Genomic DNA, 22,109 nt, shown 5'->3' with positions numbered 1-22,109 from the left:
CATGGCTTTGTCTTACAGCACCTCAGGCCTCAAATCATGGCTTTGTCTTGCAGCACCTCAGGCCTCAAATCATGGCTTTGTCTTATAGCACCTCAAGCCTCAAATCATAGCTTTGTCTTACAGCATCTCAGGCCTCAAATCATGGCTTTGTCTTACAGCACCTCAGGCCTCAAATCATGTCTTACAGCATATCAGGCCTCAAATCATGGCTTTGTCTTACAGCACCTCAGGCCTCAAATCATAGCTTTGTCTTACAGCACCTCAGGCCTCAAATCATAGCTTTGTCTTACAGCACCTCAGGCCTCAAATCATGGCTTTGTCTTACAGCATCTCAGGCCTCAAATCATAGCTTTGTCTTACAGCATCTCAGGCTTCAAATCATGGCTTTGTCTTACAGCACCTCAGGCCTCAAATCATGGCTTTGTCTTACAGCACCTCAGGCCTCAAATCATGGCTTTGTCTTACAGCACCTCAGGCCTCAAATCATGGCTTTGTTTTACAGCATCTCAGGCCTCAAATCATGGCTTTGTCTTACAGCATCTCAGGCCTCAAATCATGGCTTTGTCTTACAGCACCTCAGGCCTCAAATCATGGCTTTGTCTTACAGCACCTCAGGCCTCAAATCATGGCTTTGTCTTACAGCACCTCAGGCCTCAAATCATGGCTTTGTCTTACAGCACCTCAGGCCTCAAATCATGGCTTTGTCTTACAGCACCTCAGGCCTCAAATCATGGCTTTATCTTACAGCACCTCAGGCCTCAAATCATGGCTTTGTCTTACATAACCTCAGACCTCTAAATCATGGCTTTGTCTTACAGCACCTCAGGCCTCAAATCATGGCTTTGTTTTACAGCATCTCAGGCCTCAAATCATGGCTTTGTCTTACAGCATCTCAGGCCTCAAATCATGGCTTTGTCTTACAGCACCTCAGGCCTCAAATCATGGCTTTGTCTTACAGCACCTCAGGCCTCAAATCATGGCTTTGTCTTACAGCACCTCAGGCCTCAAATCATGGCTTTGTCTTACAGCACCTCAGGCCTCAAATCATGGCTTTGTCTTACAGCACCTCAGGCCTCAAATCATGGCTTTATCTTACAGCACCTCAGGCCTCAAATCATGGCTTTGTCTTACATAACCTCAGACCTCTAAATCATGGCTTTGTCTTACAACATCTCAGGCCTCAAATCATGGCTTTGTGTTGCTGCAGTACAGGCCTCAGATTACGGCTTTGTGATGCAGCAGAATCTGTAATCAAATTCAGTGGCAGACCGTATGAACAACAAATGGCAATTACAGGTATTTGTATTAATATTTTATTATGATTATTAGCTGAGGACAGAGGGGAGTGGAGGAGTATTGTGGTCAAGGTAGGGCAGAAGTTTGGGGCCATTGGACCTCACCCCTTTTGAAGGGAAGAGGAGGAGAAGAAGATTATTATTATATTATAAATATGACTTTCTCTCACATTATTTTGTTACAATGCACTTGTGATCTACTCGATTACATTTGTTTCGTGTATGAACTCTCCATCCATTCATCCCATTTAGTACCAGAAATGGTCACTGTGGACACTTGATGACGAGACAACGTTGGCGTTTCCCTTCAGCGCACTTGTACGCAACCCTTCCCTTCCCATCCCCACCTTACCTACCCCATTCTCACTACTTCATGGACACTGAGTTTTTCACCCACAGAGTTCAAGAAATACAGTGACTTCCAAAAGTAATCACACCCCTTGATGCTTTTCAGTGGCAGGGACTGGGAGACTTATAAGGATAGAGGGAACAATGAATGGAGCCAAAATATAGGCAAATCATTGAGGAGAACCTGCTTCAGAATGCAAAAAACCTTAGACTGCGGCAAAGATTTATGTTCCAACAGGATAATGACCCCAAGCATACAGCGAAAGCAACACTGGAATGGCTTCAGAACAAGAACGTGAAAGTCATTGAGTGGTCCAGCCAAAGCCCAGACATTAATCCCATTGAGAATCTGTGGAAAGACTTGAAGATTGCTGTTCACCAACGCTCCCCGTCCAACTTGACAGAGCTTGAGCGAATCTGCAAAGAAGAATGGGAGAAACTCTACAAATTCAGATGTGCAAAGCTGATACCGACATACCCAAGAAGACTCGAAGCTGTAATCGCTGCCAAAGGTGCTTCTACAAAGTATTGACTCAGGGGGTTGAATACTTATGTAAATTACATATTTCTACATTTCATTTTTAATTATTTCATTAAAATTTCTAAAATAAAAATTCCACATTGACATTGGCATTATGTGTAGATCAGTGACAAAAAAAAATCTCAATTTAATCCATTTTCAATTCAAGCTGTATCACAACAAAACGTGAAAAAGTCAAGGGGTGTGAATGTTGTCTCTGACGGCACTGTACCTGGCTAATCTCAACACAGTCTCTACAATAGGCCCATGTGGCAGTAGTGCATATTCTCAAATCTTGTTTTGTCATTTAAAAGTCTCCTTTATCTTCTCTCTTTTCAACTCTCCAACCATCCTCTATCTGGTTCTGTGATCATCCCCTGGAAGTTCATTTCCTCAATATTCAGCACCCTACTTACCAACAGCCATGATCTCTCTTGGACAGACCACATTCCCAAGATTGTCTCCAAAGCTCGCCACAGAATGGGCATCCCCTGTTGTGCAAAGTGCTTTCTTAGTAAATTCATCGCTTAACCCCCCCTTTCCCCCCTCCCTCCCCCCCCCCCCCCCCCCATCAACAGCTTGATGGAGTACTACTGTCCTTTATGGGCTGGTGCACCTGCTTCAGATATGTCTCTCCTGGATTCTGTTGAGTCTATACTCTGAATATCATAGGCACCTCTATCGCTTTTTCCAACTTCTCTTTCATGTGAAACTGACTCGATGTCTGTTGTCTCCTGCCTTCCCTTCAGTTCATCAAGACTTGTGCCAATCCACACCACTTAGTATTTTCCATATCTATTGCTCAACTACTTGACAGTCACTGACCTCTCACCCTATTTCCTGCCTTCCAATCTGCTTCGCATACTGTGCTGGGTATTGTGTGCATTTTCATTTTCCTGCTGTCCTCCACTCCTTTTCGTCAGTTTAGTAACCTGCCGCACTTTATCATTTAGCTCTTTCATAGGCCTCAACTTTTGTAGAGCAAGAGGAAGACAAAAAGGAAACTTTTGGAGTGTAAGTTAATTAACTCATCTTTTTAAATATAATTCATGCATTAAATAAAAAAACCTTTTAGAATGTTGCTTCATTGAATAAAAAGTGCAATCATAATTGAAATTATCTGTAGAAGTTAAGCTTTGGATGCAAATGGGACAGTTAAAATAAAAATTGGCAAAATTCTGACAAAATAATAATAAAAAGAGTCATCTCAGATATAAATGGCTGCTTGCTTCCATTGTTCATGGGGTTCATTGTTCATGGGGTTCATTGTTCATGGGGTTCATTGTTCATGGGGTTCATTGTTCATGGTGTTCATTGTTCATGGGGTTCATTGTTCATTGTTCATGGGGTTCATTGTTCATGGTTCCATTGGTCATGGGGTTCATTGTTCATGGTTCCATTGGTCATGAGAAATGCTCTTGACTTTCTGGTTGTTAACTTGAGATAATGTAGCTCAAAATGTGTATTTTTAACCAATTTCTCAAATAATCTTGCCTAATTGTATTCAAAAGATTGTACAAAGTTCCAAACAAACATGCCAACATTCAAGTTTATATAATTAGAAATGTTGCGCACTTGCGCCGTGCCACGTCGTTCTCACTGTGACAAATTCCTTCCTTTATTTTAATGCCCCCGTGCACCTCTCCTCTCCCCAATCTTTTTCCCCTCAAACTTTACTTAAATGATTCATTAATGTTTGAACTGATTTGTGCAGCCTTGTGTACATTTCCTCTCCTGTCTCCTCTACTCCACTAGTGTGATAACTGCGGAAGCGACCCCATCCAGGGTGTTCGCTGGCATTGCCAAGACTGTCCTGAAGACCTACCTGTTGACTTGTGTGATTCTTGCTCTGACTGGTATGTAATTTATGGTGATGATGATGGACATGATGCACCAGCTAATGTTGCCTTTTCAAAAACTCCTAGCCTCATTGATTTTTATTTATTTATTTATGACTAGCAAAGGTACCCGGTGATGCTGGGTAAAGCAGATTTGCTTTGTGAGGGGAATATTAAGAGAAGGGGGAGAGGGAGGAGGAGGGGGGGGAGAGGAGGAGGAGGTAAAGATAGGGAGAGGTGGGTGAAGAGAGAAGAGAGGAGGGAGAGGAGGGAAAGGGGTGAAGGAGAAAGGGAGAGAGGAGAAGGGAGGGAGGAAAAGAGGGGGTGAGCAAAGCCGCACCACATGTCACTATAATGTGCACTCCCGGAGGGAGGCGTGGTGCGGAGAGGGGTGAGAGATGAGGGGGGAGATTGGAGAGGAAGAAAGGAGGAGAGGAGAGCAAAGCCTCACCACATGTGCTATACTGTGGTAAAAATTGAACCGATTCTCACCAAATTTGTTTTACCAGGGCCTTTGTCAACCTCAGCTACTATGAAAACAGAAATCGAAATTGGAATTAAAATCAGCCAGCGAGGTCCTGAAGAACATTTGGAGCCAACGCGATAATAATGACAAAAAGAGAGAACGATGCGGCTTGTGAATGCCTAACGTTGTCATTGAACTTATATTAATCAAACTTAATTGGATTTTAACCAAATTTGTTGTAGATGAGTGCGCAACCACTCCAGTGACCAACAAAATGGAAAACAAATCAAATCAAAGTTAAAATAAAACCCATGAGGCTGCTCAAAGCATTGATGGAAAAATGACGATGATCATCATCATCTCCCACGTTAAATCCTTAAGGTATTAAGCTTCGGGTGAGTGAATGAATTCACAGGAGCCTGGATAAACGACAGGAGTAACTACGACACTCCATGTTAGGATTAACGTTGGTGAAGAAATTCAAAGAAGCGCAGGTAAACGGCGGCAGTATATATATATGACTCTCTTAAAGTATTAGGCTTAAGGTTAGTGAAGCTATTCACAGAATTGCAGGTAAACAGCAGGTGTAACTATGACTCAAGGTATTTGGCTTAGGTTTAACGAATAAATTTGAAGAGTGGGTAAACGGTGGGAGTAACTACAACAACAACAACAACATGCATTTTAAAGGCCATTTTCCCTGCTAGAGCGGGGGTTAGTCTTGCGGTCCCGATGACGATCTTCTCCATTTTGCCCTATTTTCTGCATCTCTCCTTGTTAACCCCCTTGCCCGCATTTCTTCTTCCACCATCTTTAGCCAAGTCTTTCTCGGTCTTCCCCGTCTTCTACTTCCTTCTACATTCATTTCCATCACTCTTCTCAACCAGTCACTTTCATCCTTCCTCAACACATGACCAAACCATCTCAACCTGTTCCTCTTCACAGCATCAATCACAGGCTCTATTCCCATCATCTTTCGCAATGGGAGTAACTACGACTCTGTTAAAGGTTGTAAGTTAGTCAAAATTTATCAGATTTCCACCAGGGGTCATAGAACACTCAGATTTCTAGTGTTCTAGAAATTTATCAGATTTCCACTGGAGTCGTAGAACACTCAGATTTCGAGTGTTCTACGACTCCAGTGACAACCAAAACTGAAAACAGAAATTGAATCGAAGTTGAAATAAAATTTTCCAAAGGAATTCCTTTGCAAACTTATAATTCCTAATTTATAAGCAATCCATGTGCAATCCTAACATAATCCGAAAGCTTATAACCTTAGGCATACAATGATATCCATAACTTCAACCAAAACCTTCATGTAGACAGCTTTATTTGTCAAAATGTCACGGCCAAGCGACTATCTATGACCAATCTAAGACCATCGGCCTACAGGCCATATTTTTAAACATTAATAAATAAAAAACTACAAACCTCACAAACACAAGACTTACCTTATTCTTCTCCGAACACCATTGTCTTTCCAAATATCCACACGTTTCTGCAGGACCGACACAGGAAACCTGTCTCGCGGCAGTCTAAACCCAGCTCACGTCCCCTGTTAGTGAGTGAACAATCTCAATAGGCCAAAACAAAATGGCAGCTTAAGACCCCAGCGATGTCACAGTGGACTGAACAAGATGGCGATTCGCCGTTTTGGTAAAGTTTTTTGGGGATTTTTTTTTTATGAGCACCCCATTAATCATCTTCAAAAAGTATGTTTTAACACACCAAAACATCCAGTCTTCATTCATGCAATTCCTTGGAGGTCGAGAAGTAAGCGTGCAAAGTTTGGGGCCGTTAGGTTTCATGGTCTTGGAGTTATGGAGGAGAGACAAACACACTGCCTTTTATTATTATAGGATAGATAATGAATCACGGGGCAAACAACTGTAAGTTGTTAAACTTGATTTCCTGTCTTTCTTTTCTTATTTCTACACCAAATAAATAAATTATCCCAGCCTTATTTCACTGCAATGTTCTCTTCTGTGTGGCCCCCTGACTTTCACATTTGAAAAACTTCCGAAGAATTCTGTAAGGTTCTATCTGAGTGTCGTAATTATCATTATGCATATTCTCAACTATTAAGACCGATGTAACACCGGCGCGATGACACAAAATCGTCGGCGACTTCCTGTAGAATTTTTTTTTTGGCAGAGACTGCCGCACACTCTACACGACTGAAGAAGACCCTATTTTGTCAAACAAAATGGCAATGAAGCAGTAATGCTGGGAGAGGATGAGAACTGTGGAAGCTCTGAGCACTGCTGCATTGGTAATAGCGCTGGTACCTAGGAGAAGGGCGGATGTGGGTAAAACCATCTCATCTTCAGAGCGAGTCGCAATAACTTTGCATTTTTTAGCCACAGCTAATGCAGTACAGTAGTTTAAAGAAGCATCGACTCTCACTACACACCTACACATACACACACCACACATGCATACACATGTACATTGTACATGCACAACACAGACATATGCACACCACACATATATATACACACTTTTACAAAAAGAGGCTGATCCTGAAAACATGCCTTTCTCCAAGGAACAAAATCAAAGCCATAAACCAACTCGTAATACCAGTATTGCAGTACAGCTGTGGAATAATAAATGAAGCACAAGCAGAAATCGATAAACTAGATATCGAAACAAGGAAACTCCTCTCTATCCACAAAATGTTTTACAAAAATCAATGCATCCCAATTATGTACCTGGCAATGCGAGAAGGTAGAGGACTGATGGAGCTCAACCAGGTGCACAGTGACAACAGTAGGATGGATTGGCTGAGTACCTGAAAAGTTCAGCAGACTACCGTACCCAATTTGTAAGCAAACATTTTTACAGCAAACCAGGAATGGTATCCCTAAACCATCTAGCAAAAAATATTTCAAAGACAGGTGTGAATGGAAGATGGAAGATGGTACACATGAAACCAAAGCAATAACAAATATAGCCCCATCAATTGCAAAAAATCAAAATATAAAGCGAAATATCAACAGATATACACCGACACCTGGGAAAACAATAAAAGAAAAGGAAGGTATTTATTTAAAAAAAAAAAAAAAAAGAGTTGGACAGATTGAGCATAGACAAAGAAGGCTCATTGGAATGGCCAATAAGAAGTCAGCTCAACTGGGATGGAGGACTAATCATTACAAATGCCCAAGAACAAGGTCACTACTCACTACACCAATGGCTTTAAGAAGATGGCGGGACTGAGTCAATCGGACGTGTAGTTTCTGCAAGGTAGAAACAAAGTACGAGCCACCTCCTATCGGGATGTAAAAAAAACTCATGTCAAAACAGCTGTACACACAAAGGAACAACAAGGTATGTAGAGTGATCCACTGACACATCTGCAAAAAAATTCAATATCCCAGTTTCAGAAAGCCCTTGGAAACATGAACCAAAAGTGATCATTGAAAAAAATGAAGTAATGCTCACGTATGATCTGATGATCCCATCAGGCGTGAACATAGAAAACAAAGCATTGCCACCAGATATAGTATCGAGATACAAAAAAAAAACCATTTGATTGCTAATTGAGGTGTCAGTACCCAGCGATTTTGACTTAAACAATGCAGAACTCAAGAAAATTACCAAATACCAAGACATCCAAATGAAGTGAAAAGATCTTGTAAGAGATCTTAAAATCCATCCCTGGGAATATTACGACAAACGAACTGCAATTGGAAGCTGTCCGGGGCTCGGTGACGATCCTGAAAAGAGTCCTCGGAACAAAACTGAGAACAAAACTTTGCAACTTGGTCCATGAATCATCATGATCCCTTACTGTAAAGGAGATGGCTACTTCGACACCTGGGAGGACTGGCATATGGAGTTAACAACCAACAACAACAACAACACACACATCTCGTTTTTTCATTTCTGTTCCTCACAATTCTATCTCTCACAGACACACACACACACACACACACACACACACACACACACACACACACACACACACACACACACACACACACACACACACACACACCAAGCAGTTGTTGGGGAATTAATTTAGCCTTGAATGATTGACAAAAAACTCACAAATAAATTGTCCAAACTGTTCAGAAGACAATCGACTGATTTTTAATGAAATGTGGGAGATCTCACTTCACTTTTACAAAGGGTATTACAAAGCAAAAAACGAATTTAAGAAACACACTTCAATTTCCATACGCAAATTCTCAGTAAGAGATCTCATCAAAGTGGCACATACAAGAACAGAGTAGAATCTCCAAGCAGGAATCTCAGTACTCAACATCCAATACAGGCAAGCTAGAATGAGAATCTCCCCAACTTTACTTTTACAAAGCTATTTTATAGTTGTAGATCAAAGCGTGAGAGGTCAGGAGAGGTGAGGAGGGGAGGAGGAAAAATAGATTTGGGGCCGAAGGAAAGATAACATTTTGACATCAAAGAAAGCTTAACAGTCATTCGTGGTCTCGTCATCCGTTGGATTCATTCATGGCACTGCAGCTCCCTCCAGGTCGTTATCTCCGTGTCTTTTCGGCCAGGAGTGTAAAGTCAAACAGATTCTAGCTGTCTTGCAATAGAAACAGAGCTCACTGCCCCTTTAAGATAACAATATGCTAGCGTGACGGAGGACATCTGTTTTTGTCCCAATCTCCCGCCTGGAGAAAAGAGGAGTACAAGAGTTCGATTCAGAGGGTTACAAGTTATTGTTACAAGTTATAGTTACAAGATTCAGTTCAGAGGGTTACAAGTTATTGTTACAAGTTATAGTTACAAGATTCAGTTCAGAGGGTTACAAGTTATTGTTACAAGTTATAGTTACAAGATTCAGTTCAGAGGGTTGCAAGTTATTGTTACAAGTTATAGTTACAAGATTCAGTTCAGAGGGTTACAAGTTATTGTTACAAGTTATAGTTACAAGATTCAGTTCAGAGGGTTACAAGTTATTGTTACAAGTTATAGTTACAAGATTCAGTTCAGAGGGTTACAAGTTATTGTTACAAGTTATAGTTACAAGATTCAGTTCAGAGGGTTACAAGTTATTGTTACAGGTTATAGTTACAAGATTCAGTTCAGAGGGTTACAAGTTATTGTTACAAGTTATAGTTACAAGATTCAGTTCAGAGGGTTACAAGTTATTGTTACAAGTTATAGTTACAAGATTAAGTTCAGAGGGTTACAAGTTATTGTTACAAGTTATAGTTACAAGATTCAGTTCAGAGGGTTACAAGTTACAGACTTACAAACAATTAAATGTTTATTCTATAGTTTAAATCTTTAGTATATGAGTTAACGTTTTAAATCCTTTTCAAAGGTAACATGAAATCCTATGAATATTTCATTAAAACAACTTCAAACTGGTCGATGCGCCGATAAGCCAATCTTAGACGAGCAGACTCGTTGCCTCAGGGGTTTGCACTTGAGCCAGCCCTGCGAGAGTTTGTCAGTTGCACAGATTTCAAACTTGTCCAAAGGCTCTCCGACAAATAGTTAGACTGTTGAATAAAATAGAATACACTTAACGCTGATTAATATATGTATTAATTAACCCTTTGAGTACAGATGATGTCCAGTGCCGCAACCCGCAAAAAGGTTTTGTGTACGGATGACGTCACTACACGTCATCGACTATACCTATAAATAGATCGTCAGTACGTGGTTGCATTCCCGTACCAAAATGCCAAATTAATCCTGTACCGGGGGTATTTTTATCAAAAAAAAATCCTGTACTCAAAGGGTTAAGCAAGCAATTAAACAATTAAAACTTAAGTGTTTGCAACAACAGGTTGAGGCTCAAGAAAATCCATTCAATTACACAAATTACGTACGCAAAATAATGAATTTTCTTCAACACAGTTATATGTGAATGTAATTTAAAAACTGAAGCTTTTTCATTAAGTTTTTATAACACATTGTACCCAGAATGGCACTGTTTTATTGCTTCTGAAGGTTTGCGAAATACTTAAGACAACACTGGTCAAGCTCAAGCTTGAACTTTCATAATACCTTTTTGAGCTTCAAAGTCCACATAAGCCACAACTATAAGAAAAATGTTGCAAATGATATGACGCTATAGCCAGAAGCTACTGAAAACAGAAGTTTAATTGGTCAGTACATTGCGATTTGGCGGCAAGAACACGTGACGTCCCATTGATCATGTCGTGCAAGAACACGTAACGTCCCTTTGTCTTGGGGCACGTGACTCTCTGTGACCCACATCAAACCTTGTACTCCTCCCATGACCTTCTCCCTTTTTGCACCTGTGTAAATATCCTGCAGTAAGTATCCTGTGTAAACACCAATACCTCCATTGATATCTGCAAAACTACAGATCTTGCCTCATCTAACAAATCGTTAGTGGACTGGAAGCATTGTTCCTTCTCCTCCGTCTCCTTCCCATTAAGCCATTTTTAGCCTCACGCAAGGGCTGACAGGATGGTCTCGACTCTAGAGGTACACACACTTGCCTCTAAGTTGTCGAGCCTGGGTTTGAATCACAACGCAGCTATAAACTGTCATCCCGATGTTTCTCTGCCAAGGTGATTCGTTCCTCTGACGTTAAACGGACGTCCCATCTGCCAGCATTCGTTTGTGGACATTAAAGATCCCATGGTATCCTTTCCGAAGAGTAGGTGAGCTATCGCTGGCACAGTGGCCAAATTACAAATTCCTGCCCCAACCAGGAGAGGGCATTGCATCAGTGGCACAGCTGTGCGTCAGCCAGTGATGCTATCCCGCAACCTTCTGCTGCGTACAAATGAAGAAGCCTCACCCACATCACTTTCTCTTGCACCCTCAGTTCTTCCAATCTTTCCTTTTCTTTAGATGCCACTTGTTTCCACCCTCCAATTCCTCCATTCCTGGATCTTCCTTTGCATCCTGCTTAACCCCTTGCCTCTTTTGCCTTACAACACTCTAATGGCTGTTTCACTCGAAATGATTCACGAGTACACTCAAACGCAATCTCGTTGATCTTCCTCAAACGTCCTCCATGCATCTCTTCAATATCACAAGAGCTCCACACCACCACCACATCCATGCTCGCTCATGCTCCCTTCTCTCCCTTACCCAGCCACTTTGCTCTCTTTCACCTCCCCTCCCTCTTCCTGTTAAAGTACAACCATTGAACATGCAAAACGATCATTCTTCCTTCCAGGGTTTCAAAACATCTGGTCACCACCATCTCAGGTCACACCCCCCCCCCCCCCCCAATCCACAACCATGACATGATATTTTCTCCCCCCTCCAGTAAGCCTCCCCAAGCCCTCCTCTTTCTGAGTTTTCAGTTTTTCCTTCCATTTCTGCGATTGAAAGTTTGCGGACCTATATCCATATTACTCCCCTTACCCCTCATTCTTAACTGCATCCCTTGTTTGTCTGTCTCTGTTGTCTCTCAGCTTTGCTGTTGGTGTTTCTTCACTCTTTATACTATTCTTGTTCTGTTGCATCCTGATCCATTCTGTGTTCTAGCTCCTCCACGAGCCTCGACACTGTATACAAAAAATAAAAACCTGCTTACTCTTTCAGTCATCTTGCATGACCTTGGGCCACTGCATTACTGCACTTCCCCCTCCACCACTCCGCCTCATATCTTTCCGACACGACCCTTTTAACTCTGATTTATCCTCAACCTCTCACCAACACATTTTCTTACCCCCACCCACACTGCTCAGCCATCCAATACACCTCATTCATGAGCTCTCTTCCGCACCCACTCCCACACACTTTCCAGTACTTATGAATCCTCATTCCTCTCATTGATGCAAACTCACACGCACACTTACACTTAACAAGCTTTTCATATTTGATCCGCATGCAATTGAAATTGTGCTTCCAAGAACTATTTTCCATTAAATCTGTCTGACTGGGCATCTTCCACCCGTCGCCTCATAGTCCTCAGGGCATTCTGTCTTGTACAGTACCCTGCTAGGGTTAGGGTTTCTGGTGGGTGGAGTGTGCTGCATATCCTTTGGCATCATACAGTGCAGGAAATTTAAGAATCCTGCTCTCTGGTGCGCTGACATAATATCCTGCAGATCTCAGACTCTAGTAAGTAGGATTATTTACTTATTGATGTTCGACCTTTACCTTCTTTGCACAACCACCCTGATCGACATCTGCTCCACAAGCATCTTACAATCCCATACAATGTTATCAACGGTTATGTAGCAAGTTACCGCATGGTAGCGCATGTTGAGTCTGATAAATGGCACCTTCAGAGAAGCAATATCAGAGATTGCTGTGTGTTTATTTCATTTTAAAAGTGCACCTTGCATACAAAAGTGAAATTCTGCACAGACCAACACGGACCAACTCGATTTTGGTTCAACCTCACGAGGGGATAGTGAAGGTCTCAGGTTCTGATGTGCACAAGGAAGCCGATCTTGTTAGCTACGTGTAATGAACGTGCCCATTTTAGAATTACCTAGTTTAACCAATGCTTTTATTTTTTCAATCGTTGCTGCGAAGGCTGACCTTCATTCCTCCTAACCTTCAACTTTATGTTGCCCTCAGTTTGTTCGAGACGCAAAGCCACGGCGCTAATCATTGCCTTGAGCCGATCTCGTGTGCAGATTCCACCTTCCTCGATCAAGATTATTGTATGTCTCATGCAAGGAGCTACAACTACCTCGACCCAAACTACTTTCCTGCCAACAGATAATCTTGCCCTCGCACGCGAGCACTCCGAATACGGCGGAATGGTTTTGCAGTTCACAAACCACACTCCTCACATGCCAACAGTGGCACTTGCACTCTGTGCCGGACATTTGTGTTCATGGACTTGCTTGTACATTCCTAGTAATGACCCGTCCACTCGTGGAGCCTCGTGTCAGACAGCAACATTTGCCAAATGTTCCTGGAAAGTGCTGATGGCAGTTACACTACATGGCCAAAAGTATGTATGCGGACACCCCTTCTAATTCGTGGATTCTGCTGTTTCAGCCACACCCATTGCTGACGGGTATATTTAATCAAGCACCACAGCCATGAAATGACATTCTAGACGATTGTGTGCTTCCAACTTTGTTGCAACAGTTTGGGGAAGGCCCTTTCCTGTTTCAGCATGACAGTGCCCCCGTGCACAAAGCGAGGTCCATACAGAAATGGTTTGTCGAGATCGGTGTGGAAGAACTTCACTGGCCTGCACAGAGGCCTGACCTCAACCCCATGGAACACCTTTGGGATGAAATGGAACACCGACTGCGAGCCAGGCCTAATCGCCCAACATCAGTGCCCGACCTCACTAATGCAGTTGTGGCTGAATGGAAGCAAATCCCCGCAGCAATGTTCCAACATCTAGTGGAAAGCCTTCCCAGAAGAGTGGAGGATGTTGTAGCAGCAAAGGGGGACCAACTCCATGTTAATGCCCAGGATTTTGGAATGAGATGTTCGACGAGCACATACTACGGGTGTGATGTTTGGGTGTCCACATACTTTTGGCCATGTAGTGTATTTCCTGGAATCCCATGATGTTTCTTCTCGCCGTCCTTCCTTCCCCTCCTGTCATCGTCCCTTTGGTGTCGAGTTTGTTTTTAGCCGACATCATGCTGCCTGTGCTCTATGTTAAAAGAAACACACACATAAGCACCTGCCAGACTTGAAAATAAGATTCTAATATATCGGCTCAATCATTAATTCCATATGATCTGTTGTGCTTTTGAAATTTGATTTGCTTAGGGATGATTAAATTTGAGAGCCTTAGGTGCTAATGATTCATCTTCGGGCCTCATCGGATGCCCTGTTTAAAACACTGTCAAATGATTTCCTGATTGAATGACAGCTCTGGATTAAACATTATATTTAGATTTGATCAAACAACCTCAGATTTAATGTTTTTCTTACTCTGGCCCACGCCGACCCCATCGTTGCTGCGGATTGAAAACATCAAATCGATATTGTTCAAAGATAACGGGTATAACCACAAAGTTATAACTTCTAGTCGATGTGACATTCGATAAAATAAGAACGAGCATGCGTTTTGATTCACAACCGACTCGTGAAAATGTCTTCCACCGGTGTCTTTTGCCATTGCTAATCCAGAAAGCGACGAGCATCGTGTCCGTTATTCCAATCGGACCTCACGCTGACGATTAAATACCGACAACAATTTGCCAACCAAGCTCAGTCCGTCGCACCTTTATCTGGCTCTCTCTATATGCCAAGCCCCGCAATACCACTAAAAGTGTTAAAAACTGGCTATTGGTGAACTTGGAGGCAAAAGTGTTGTCACATTTTAAACATCCCGTGTTTTGAGGCATGGTGAACCACCTTCGACAGTTGTAATAAAATAAAATAAAATTCTCTTTTTAAGGCCATTTTCCCTGCTGGAGCGGGGGTTAGCCTTGCGGGCCCCATGACGATCATCATGGTTCGCCAACGCTTTAGTCGTCTCTTACAACACGCAGGGATACGGTGTACCTATTGTAAACCGCGGCACACACCGAGTTCAAAACTTTCATCCTAGCAAGCTGGTACTCAATTTGCCAGAATATGAACATCCCAAGCCAACACCCTAACCGCTAAGCAACACCAGGCTTGGTGTTGTATCAAATGCAATTTTCCATGTTTTGGTCTTTTTTTTGTTTGTTTTGTTTTTACATCTAGCAGTTGTTTAAAACAATTTGCACAGTTTTCGTTCTTGTAATCTGGTTTTCGACATTTAATTTGGCATTATCAGCAGCATATTGTCGTTGCTGAGTTGTCATTCAATCGAGTACCATTCGGTTTGCCTTTTGTACGTCCGCGTCTTTCTTTTCGTCTTTCCATCCCCGTTTGTGTAAATGCATTTGTTTTTTATTACCATCTTGCAATCCTTTAAGGATAACCATCGTACCTGGTGCTCGGTGAGAAGCATCGGGTTTCGTAGGCAGAGCAGCTGATCGTTTCACTGTAGTAAAAATGAATGTTGAATATGAACATTTTGATGTCCTAAAGGTAACGAGATAAGCGATAAGTTTTGAGAGGCACTGGTTTTTTGCCTTTAACGGCTTCGTTAGCAGGTTGCGATGGCAGGTGGTGCAGTACTTTGACGTGCTCTCGTGCTGTTTGTGCATGTACAGTGATTACTTGTGGTTGAAAAGTAAATTCTGATGGTAATAGCTGACATGTTATAACAGTCACAGTTTGTAAATAACACAAGTTAAACCGAGAAGAAAAAGAAACTTTCCAGGAAAGGTGTTTATTCCTCGTTGCAATGGAGCATCTTGCCGCTACCACCTGCATTGTTTTTCCTTTTCCCATCACAAGTGTCGTCTTATCGAGTGTGTCGTTCTGCAGTTTTGAAGTTCACTTGTAAGATTTGAACTGTGTTTTGGACGTGTATAGCACTGTTCATATTGTCCATTGTATAAAACGGAGATAAGACCAGGCACAATGCTTTTCTTTTTGGGTTTTACACCATTGTGTACAAATTGGCACCTTCATCTACGCACACTTACTTATTCTGTTATGCTCCTTGTAAATACAAGTTTTTACGAACATCTTCATTTGTGATTCACAAATTTACATTGTACAAAGATGGTGTGTGTATGTTACAAAATGTACAATAAAAGATTAATTGCACTGTCCTAGGGTGCTCCCGGAATCTCCAGTTATGGATCGAAGCAACGTTTTGGGAAATCCTTCGCCTCTGTGCTTCAAACGCCTTTCCTTCTCGGGTTTTGGGTAGCAGTAGTGGGATAATTGTAAACTTTTCGATTTCTTCCATTAAGGTTCTCGTACATAGTCGAAGATGTAGTACGTAGTCCTTTACGCAAGGGTCGTTGGTGGTTCACTTGGACTTCTTTTTTGGTTTTGAATGTAGATCGTATTGAAATAAGTTCAATATTGGACGTTTGTACAATGATATTGCTACCCTGAGAAAATGTATATGTGAGAGGTAATGTCGATGCTGGTCAAAGAATTGTGGGTAAAGACAGGATGGCAGGGAATATTGCCACTTGTGTCATGCGAAATCGAAGATTCGCAAGTACGGCACATTAATCACAATTCTACACTGATCCTTGCAAATTACCCACCTGGTAGGGGTAGTCAAAAGGTAGAAGCCTATTGGTGTTTTTTTTAGGTCAAAAGGTCGGTCAGTCATCAATTTTCATCTGATTGACTTCTTTTTTTTTTGTATATGAGATCGAGGCTCGTGGAAGAGCTAATATTAATCACAAAAAACATAAACGGACACATAAAACATATAATAAAGGGAGCGGGAGACAAGATGGGGAGAGAGAGGGAAGCACACAATCACAACAGTAGAGAACAGGGACATCGGGAGATCTGTGGGAGGGAGAGGGGGGAGGGTGGGAGAGGTAAAACTTTCGACAAAGGGTAAGATGTTCGGGGGAGGTAGGGGGTGAAAATAAAATCAAAGAAACAAGCAATACAGCGAAAGAAAGAAGTTTACAAAATACTGACGGGGCAAGGGAAGCCTCGAGGGACCAGGCCCCGCACACAGTGCGAACAAAAAACGACTAATTACACACAAGTTTGCACAAATTACAAACCAAGATTAACTAGAAACACAGTGGTAGCCAGTATTAAACATTATCTTTTTCCCATCCAAATCCCTCTATGCAAGAAGAACAAACAAATCAGTTGAATAAATAGACCGTCATGTGCATTAGAAGCGCTGATGCGAAAACAGAAACTATTATACTTTGGACACATGCGTTCAAATGAAAGTCTGGAGAAGTCAACCATGTTGGGTATGTCTTGGGGAAGAAAAGGAAGAGGCAGGCCTTGTATGCCCTGGATGGTTGAGGTGAAGGTTGCAACCAAGCTTTCTCTGCCAGAGCTTCGTGAAGTAGTGCAGGATGGGGATGTTTGGAGAAATCTGATCGCGAACGTCACCAGACATTGGACACGATTTGACGGAACTAAATAACAAACTATTGTATGTACTATTGGAATGCGAGTGCGTCCATAAAGGATCTATCATTAATAATGTGATTACGCTTATAAAGTACAGTGCCTTCAGAAAGTATTCACTCCCCTTGACTTTTTCACATTTTGTGGTTACAGCCTGAATGTAAAAATAGATTTATATTGTTGCGAATATGGAATTTGGCCTCCATATCCGCTTGTAAATATTCCCCTATTTCCCCAATACTCCCCAACTATCCCCAATCCCCCATTCCCTAGTCCCATTGTCTGTAAACAACAATCAGTAGAGCCGACCTTCCCCTTTTTCCCCCATTAAATGTCGTGCCCAGGTCCACCGCATCACACGTAGACAACTTTCGGACATCTTGCTAGTTATTCTTAGTCTATGTCAGTTAAGGCCTCGTCTCCATTAATTATGACTCTTCGTTGCACCAGAATGTGATTATATGGCATCAGTAGTGAGTTTAGGACCTTTCCCATACCTCCTTCCATCTTCTTCCCCAACAATTACAACAACAACAGAGGAGATGGCGGCGGAGCGGGGGAGGATGCGTCCTCACACCGGCTCGATTAGCTCCAGACCATGCGCTCCACGGGGTTACCACGAAGGGGCTCCTTGTCAGCTCCTCGTCAAGGGCGGAGCCTGGTAAACCCCCCGCACGCACCCAATGAGAAGCAACGTGCCGATTCCACGAGGCGGAGCTAACGAGCCGAGGGCGTGTCACTCCCCGCCGGATATACGCGGCCACGCGCCGGATGTGACGAGAGATGCGCCTCAGCTTGGAGAAGGAAAGCCACCTGCGAGCGCTGAGTCAGATGCGCCCCCAGCTTGAGACGACAAGACGCCACCTCGAGCGCTGTGAAACCTCCTGCATCTACTGGACCGTACAGTACCCTGTCCTTGAGCCAAGAGTGCACCTTGAGCCATCGATTCTGCCTTTCCTAGCCATCAATCCCCGTGTGAGTCAGCCTTGTCCCGTTTATCTGTCGTCTGTTGGGAATAATATAAGAGTGTGTCTAAGTGCTTGTCTTTCTATGCTGTCCCTCTTGTAGTTGTAATCTAACCTTCCGCCTTAATATAACCTCCTCCGGAGGTCTTGAGAACTGAACCCCTGGTGTCGTATTGTGTTATTGTAATCCAGCCGGGTGTCTTCTTTTTCTTATTGAGCCAGCGTAGCGCGATTAGTCAAAGTTCGAGTATAATCGGGTAACTTGTGCAGACGTGGTCATACCAAAACCGCTCGGTAAATAACATCTAAGCCACGTCTGTAACAATTGGTGTCGAGGAGTGAGATTCGGACCCGGGACTAAATTAGTTAGGCCCAAATTTTGGGAGGGAAAATCGGTTCGGAGCGCGTACTGCGCTCGACAAAATCGAGCCGGAGCGCGGTCCCGCGGTTACTGCGCTCGCCGAAATTATAACGAAAAAAAAAAAAATTTGGATTTGTTTTACGAAACTCGAATTTTGCAAGTCGCGCTATGGCGGATCAAGACGGCTGGGGTCCGGTAGGGGAGAGTGAAGCAGGGTCGGTCCAGGACCAAATTGAGACACGTGAGGAGAGCGAAACAGCGGGGGTAGCAGACGCGCGAAATGGCGCCTCGCACATAGCTACGGCGGCCGCACCCGCTGCACAAGTGGGAGGGATGGCCCAGATGCAGGTCCTCATGGAGCAATTTATGGCGCAAATGCAGGCGTCCCTCAAACTGCAGAGTAACCAATTGGGGGTAATGGGGAACCGGATGGAGGCTCAGAGTGAGCAAATGGGGGTAATGAGGGACGAAGCGAGGGCTCAGAGTGAGCAATTGGGGGTAATGAGGGACGAAGCGAGGGGAACCGGTGAGGGGTTAGACAACGGGATAAAAGAAGTAAAGAATGGGTTAACGGGGGTAGAAAACAGAATGGCCGCTCAAGAGAATCAGATAGAGGGAGTGAAACATGGGTTAACGGGGGTAGAAAACAGAATGGCCGCTCAAGAGAATCAAATAGAGGGAGTGAAAAATGGGTTAGAGGGGTTAGAAAACAGTATGGAAGGCAAATTGAGGGACATGAGGGACCAAGCGGAAAGGGAAGTTAAACAAATGGAGCAGCAGATAGAGGGGGTCAGAATGGGGGTAGAAACCAAACTGGATGCTCACAGGGAGGAAATGGAGCAGATGAGGGTGGCATCTGGGCAGGAGATGCAAGTGATGGGAGAGGAGATCAGAAGAGGAGTGAGTGAGGAGGTCGGAGGAGTGCGCGAGGAGGTGAGGCACTGTAAGGAGCGCATGGAGAAAGAGGTGAGAAAGGGGACTGTAAAATTGCAAGGTGGTATAGAGGAGTTGACGCTGGGAGTAGAACAACTGACAGTGGGACAAAAGGAGTTGGGGGACCAGGTAAAGAAGAACACAGCGGTAATAGAGGGTTTAAAATCGACACAGAAGGAGATGAAAAAGGACGTAGGGGTAATTAAAAAAGAGTGTCAGACGGTACATGAGGACCTGACGAGGAAAATGGACAAGGTGGTAGAGGTAATGGAGGTTAAAGAGCGGGAGGTGCGGGAGCACATAGAAAAAAATAAAGTGGAGTTAGAGGAAGAACTTAAAGGGGCGCACGAAGAGATGAAGGAGATGAAGCAAAAATTAGAAGAAGTGGAAGAAGGGGTGAGCGAAATTAAAAAGCGACGGAGAGAGGATAAGAAAGAGATAAAAGAGGAGGTAAAAGAATTGGTCCAGAGTCTGTGTTCGGATCGTGATGATGTGCTCATTAACCGGATGAGGGATTCGCAGGTGATGGAGGAGAAGCGAAGAGAAAGAGGACCCGGTGTAAGTGGTGACCAATATGGTCGTGCGTATGATGCGCCAGGTGATTTAATAAGCTTGGGGGTCGAGATAGACCCGGATGTTCGTGAGAGGCCAAGAGTGAGGTGTATGGCTGGTCCGGAGGGTATGGAACGAGAGGTGCGAGGTGTGGGTGAGCAAGGTTGTGGTGGTGGTGGTATGGAATGGGTAGCGGGTTGCGGAGGTGTGACCCATGCATCGACACCAACAGGGGTAGTTGTTGGAGGGACCGGGGAGGCACGAGAGCCCCTTGGGGGTAGTGTACTGTGGGGGCCCGGCCGGTTCGGCCCCGCGCTGACCCCGCAAGGGGCGACGCACGGGGTCCGGCAGGCGGGCAACGACTCACATACGAGGTGGTCCCACAAGGTCCCACTCGCGCCGTATGACGGCAAGAGTGATCTACGCGCGTACCTGGCGCAGTTCGACTGTGTGTGTAAGGGCAACGGTTGGGGTGAGGACGAAGGTGGAGTACACCTGGTGGCCGCATTGCGCGGCGGAGGTGCTGACGGCATTACCAGCGGGTGCTCTCACCCTGCCAGCCCTCCGCGACGCCCTAATTAATCGATTCGGCATAGAACAGCAGAGCGAGCTTGTTAAAGCTCAGCTCGCGCTGCGAAAACGCAAGCCCCAGGAAGCCATCGGGGAACTTGCCCACGACATTCGCCGCGCAGTGGGGATCGCACATGCTAGCATGGCAGCGGATTCCCGGGAAAGCCTGGCGCTGGACCATTTTATCCAGGCCCTCCCGGATATTGAGCTCCGGCAACAGCTCGCCATGTGGCGCCCGCAGACTCTGAGCCAGGCGGCTGACGCTGCGGCCCGTTGGGAAGCAGCGAGGCCCCTGGCCCGAGGGGGCGAGCGTCTCGCAATGGCGGTCCGCCAGGTGGGACCCCCGATGGAGGGCGGACCCCTTAGGGGACCCGCCCCCGACGTGGGTCCTGACCTGGCGGGCATGGTCCGGAGGCTGGTGGACCAGCGCCTGGCGGGACCTGGACCATGGCAGGCGGCCACGGAGGTGGCCCGCGGTGGACCACGAGCGGGTAATCCAATTCGGACCTACAGGGGGGGGAATTTGGAATTCCGGAGGCAAGCACCTTATCAGGTGAGGTGCTATACCTGCAACCGCCTGGGTCACCTGGCGCGGCACTGTCGAAACGCGCGCCGGGATGATCCCCGGCAGTTGAGGTCCTCAACTCCGCCCAGGGGGGAGCGGGTTAGCCGACCCCAGACACCCCCCCGCCAGACCCCGGGAAACTAGAAGGTGTCGGGCACGTAGGGCGGTGTTCGGCAGCAGAGGATGGAGGAGAGCCCTCATTGACGCGACAGGTCATTTATTGTGGCCAAATTGGAACCGGTAGCCTGACAATTAGATGCAAAATTGCCGGCGTGGGGGTAGACGCCGTAGTGGACACAGGAGCTAGCGCCACGATCATCAGCCCTGTGGTCCTTGATTCGAGCGCAGGTGGCTGGGATAAGATCCAGCGCCTGCAAAATTATAGTTTGCAGCTTGCTACCGGGGTAACGGCCCCGATCATAGGGCGTGGTTCTGTGACCCTCAAGTTAGGGTCGGTAAGGAGGGAGATAGATGTTTGGGTGGCGGAGGTGTGCGACCCATGTTTAATAGGGTTGGACCTGTTGACTGCCAGCGGTTGTAAAATCGACTTGTGCCGGGGGATCCTGCAGGTGGGAGTAGAAGAGCTGCCGTTAGGGGGAGTGAGCACGGCCGAGAGAGCGGAGCTGGAGGCTTCCGAGGCCGTGACCATCCCCCCAAGGGCCGAGGCGATAGTGCCGGCCCGGTGGGCAGCTCGCCCAACATGGCAGGAGTCCTGCGGCCTGGTCGAACCGGTGGCAGCGCAGTCCATACCGGGTTTAATCGTGGGCCGCACCCTTGTAAAAACGGACGGACCGGTAGTGGCCGTCCGAGTAGTAAATGTGAGTACAGAACCACGCACTATAGTAAGGGG

The 22,109-nt window shown here is 44.9% G+C and overlaps 2 protein-coding genes across 6 annotated transcripts in view; one reads left to right on the top strand and one right to left on the bottom strand.

Annotated features, from left to right (window-relative positions):
- The window catches only part of ZZZ3 (zinc finger ZZ-type containing 3), a 157,294-nt gene extending 141,275 nt beyond the window's left edge, over positions 1-16,019 (top strand). For all 3 annotated transcript variants that reach the window (XM_068124854.2, XM_068124852.2, XM_068124851.2), the window contains 2 exons: positions 3,919-4,019; positions 12,967-16,019. In XM_068124854.2, the coding sequence (XP_067980955.2) occupies positions 3,919-4,019; positions 12,967-13,114 (249 nt within the window). In that variant the 3' untranslated portion in view covers positions 13,115-16,019. The remainder of the gene's footprint in view (positions 1-3,918; positions 4,020-12,966) is intronic.
- The window catches only part of LOC137411338 (adenylate kinase isoenzyme 1), a 77,532-nt gene continuing 63,950 nt past the window's right edge, over positions 8,528-22,109 (bottom strand). For 2 of the 3 annotated variants that reach the window (XM_078783543.1, XM_078783545.1), the window contains one exon: positions 8,528-9,110. The gene's annotated coding sequence lies outside the window, so the exon portion shown is untranslated. Of the gene's footprint in view, positions 9,948-22,109 lie in introns of all 3 variants that reach the window. The other variant, XM_078783544.1, reaches the window with a different exon arrangement.

The sequence above is a fragment of the Myxine glutinosa genome, chromosome 8 (assembly GCF_964187855.1).
Source record: "Myxine glutinosa chromosome 8, kmMyxGlut1.1, whole genome shotgun sequence".
Classification (NCBI taxonomy): domain Eukaryota; kingdom Metazoa; phylum Chordata; class Myxini; order Myxiniformes; family Myxinidae; genus Myxine; species Myxine glutinosa.
This window is presented reverse-complemented; position numbering and strand designations above follow the sequence as displayed.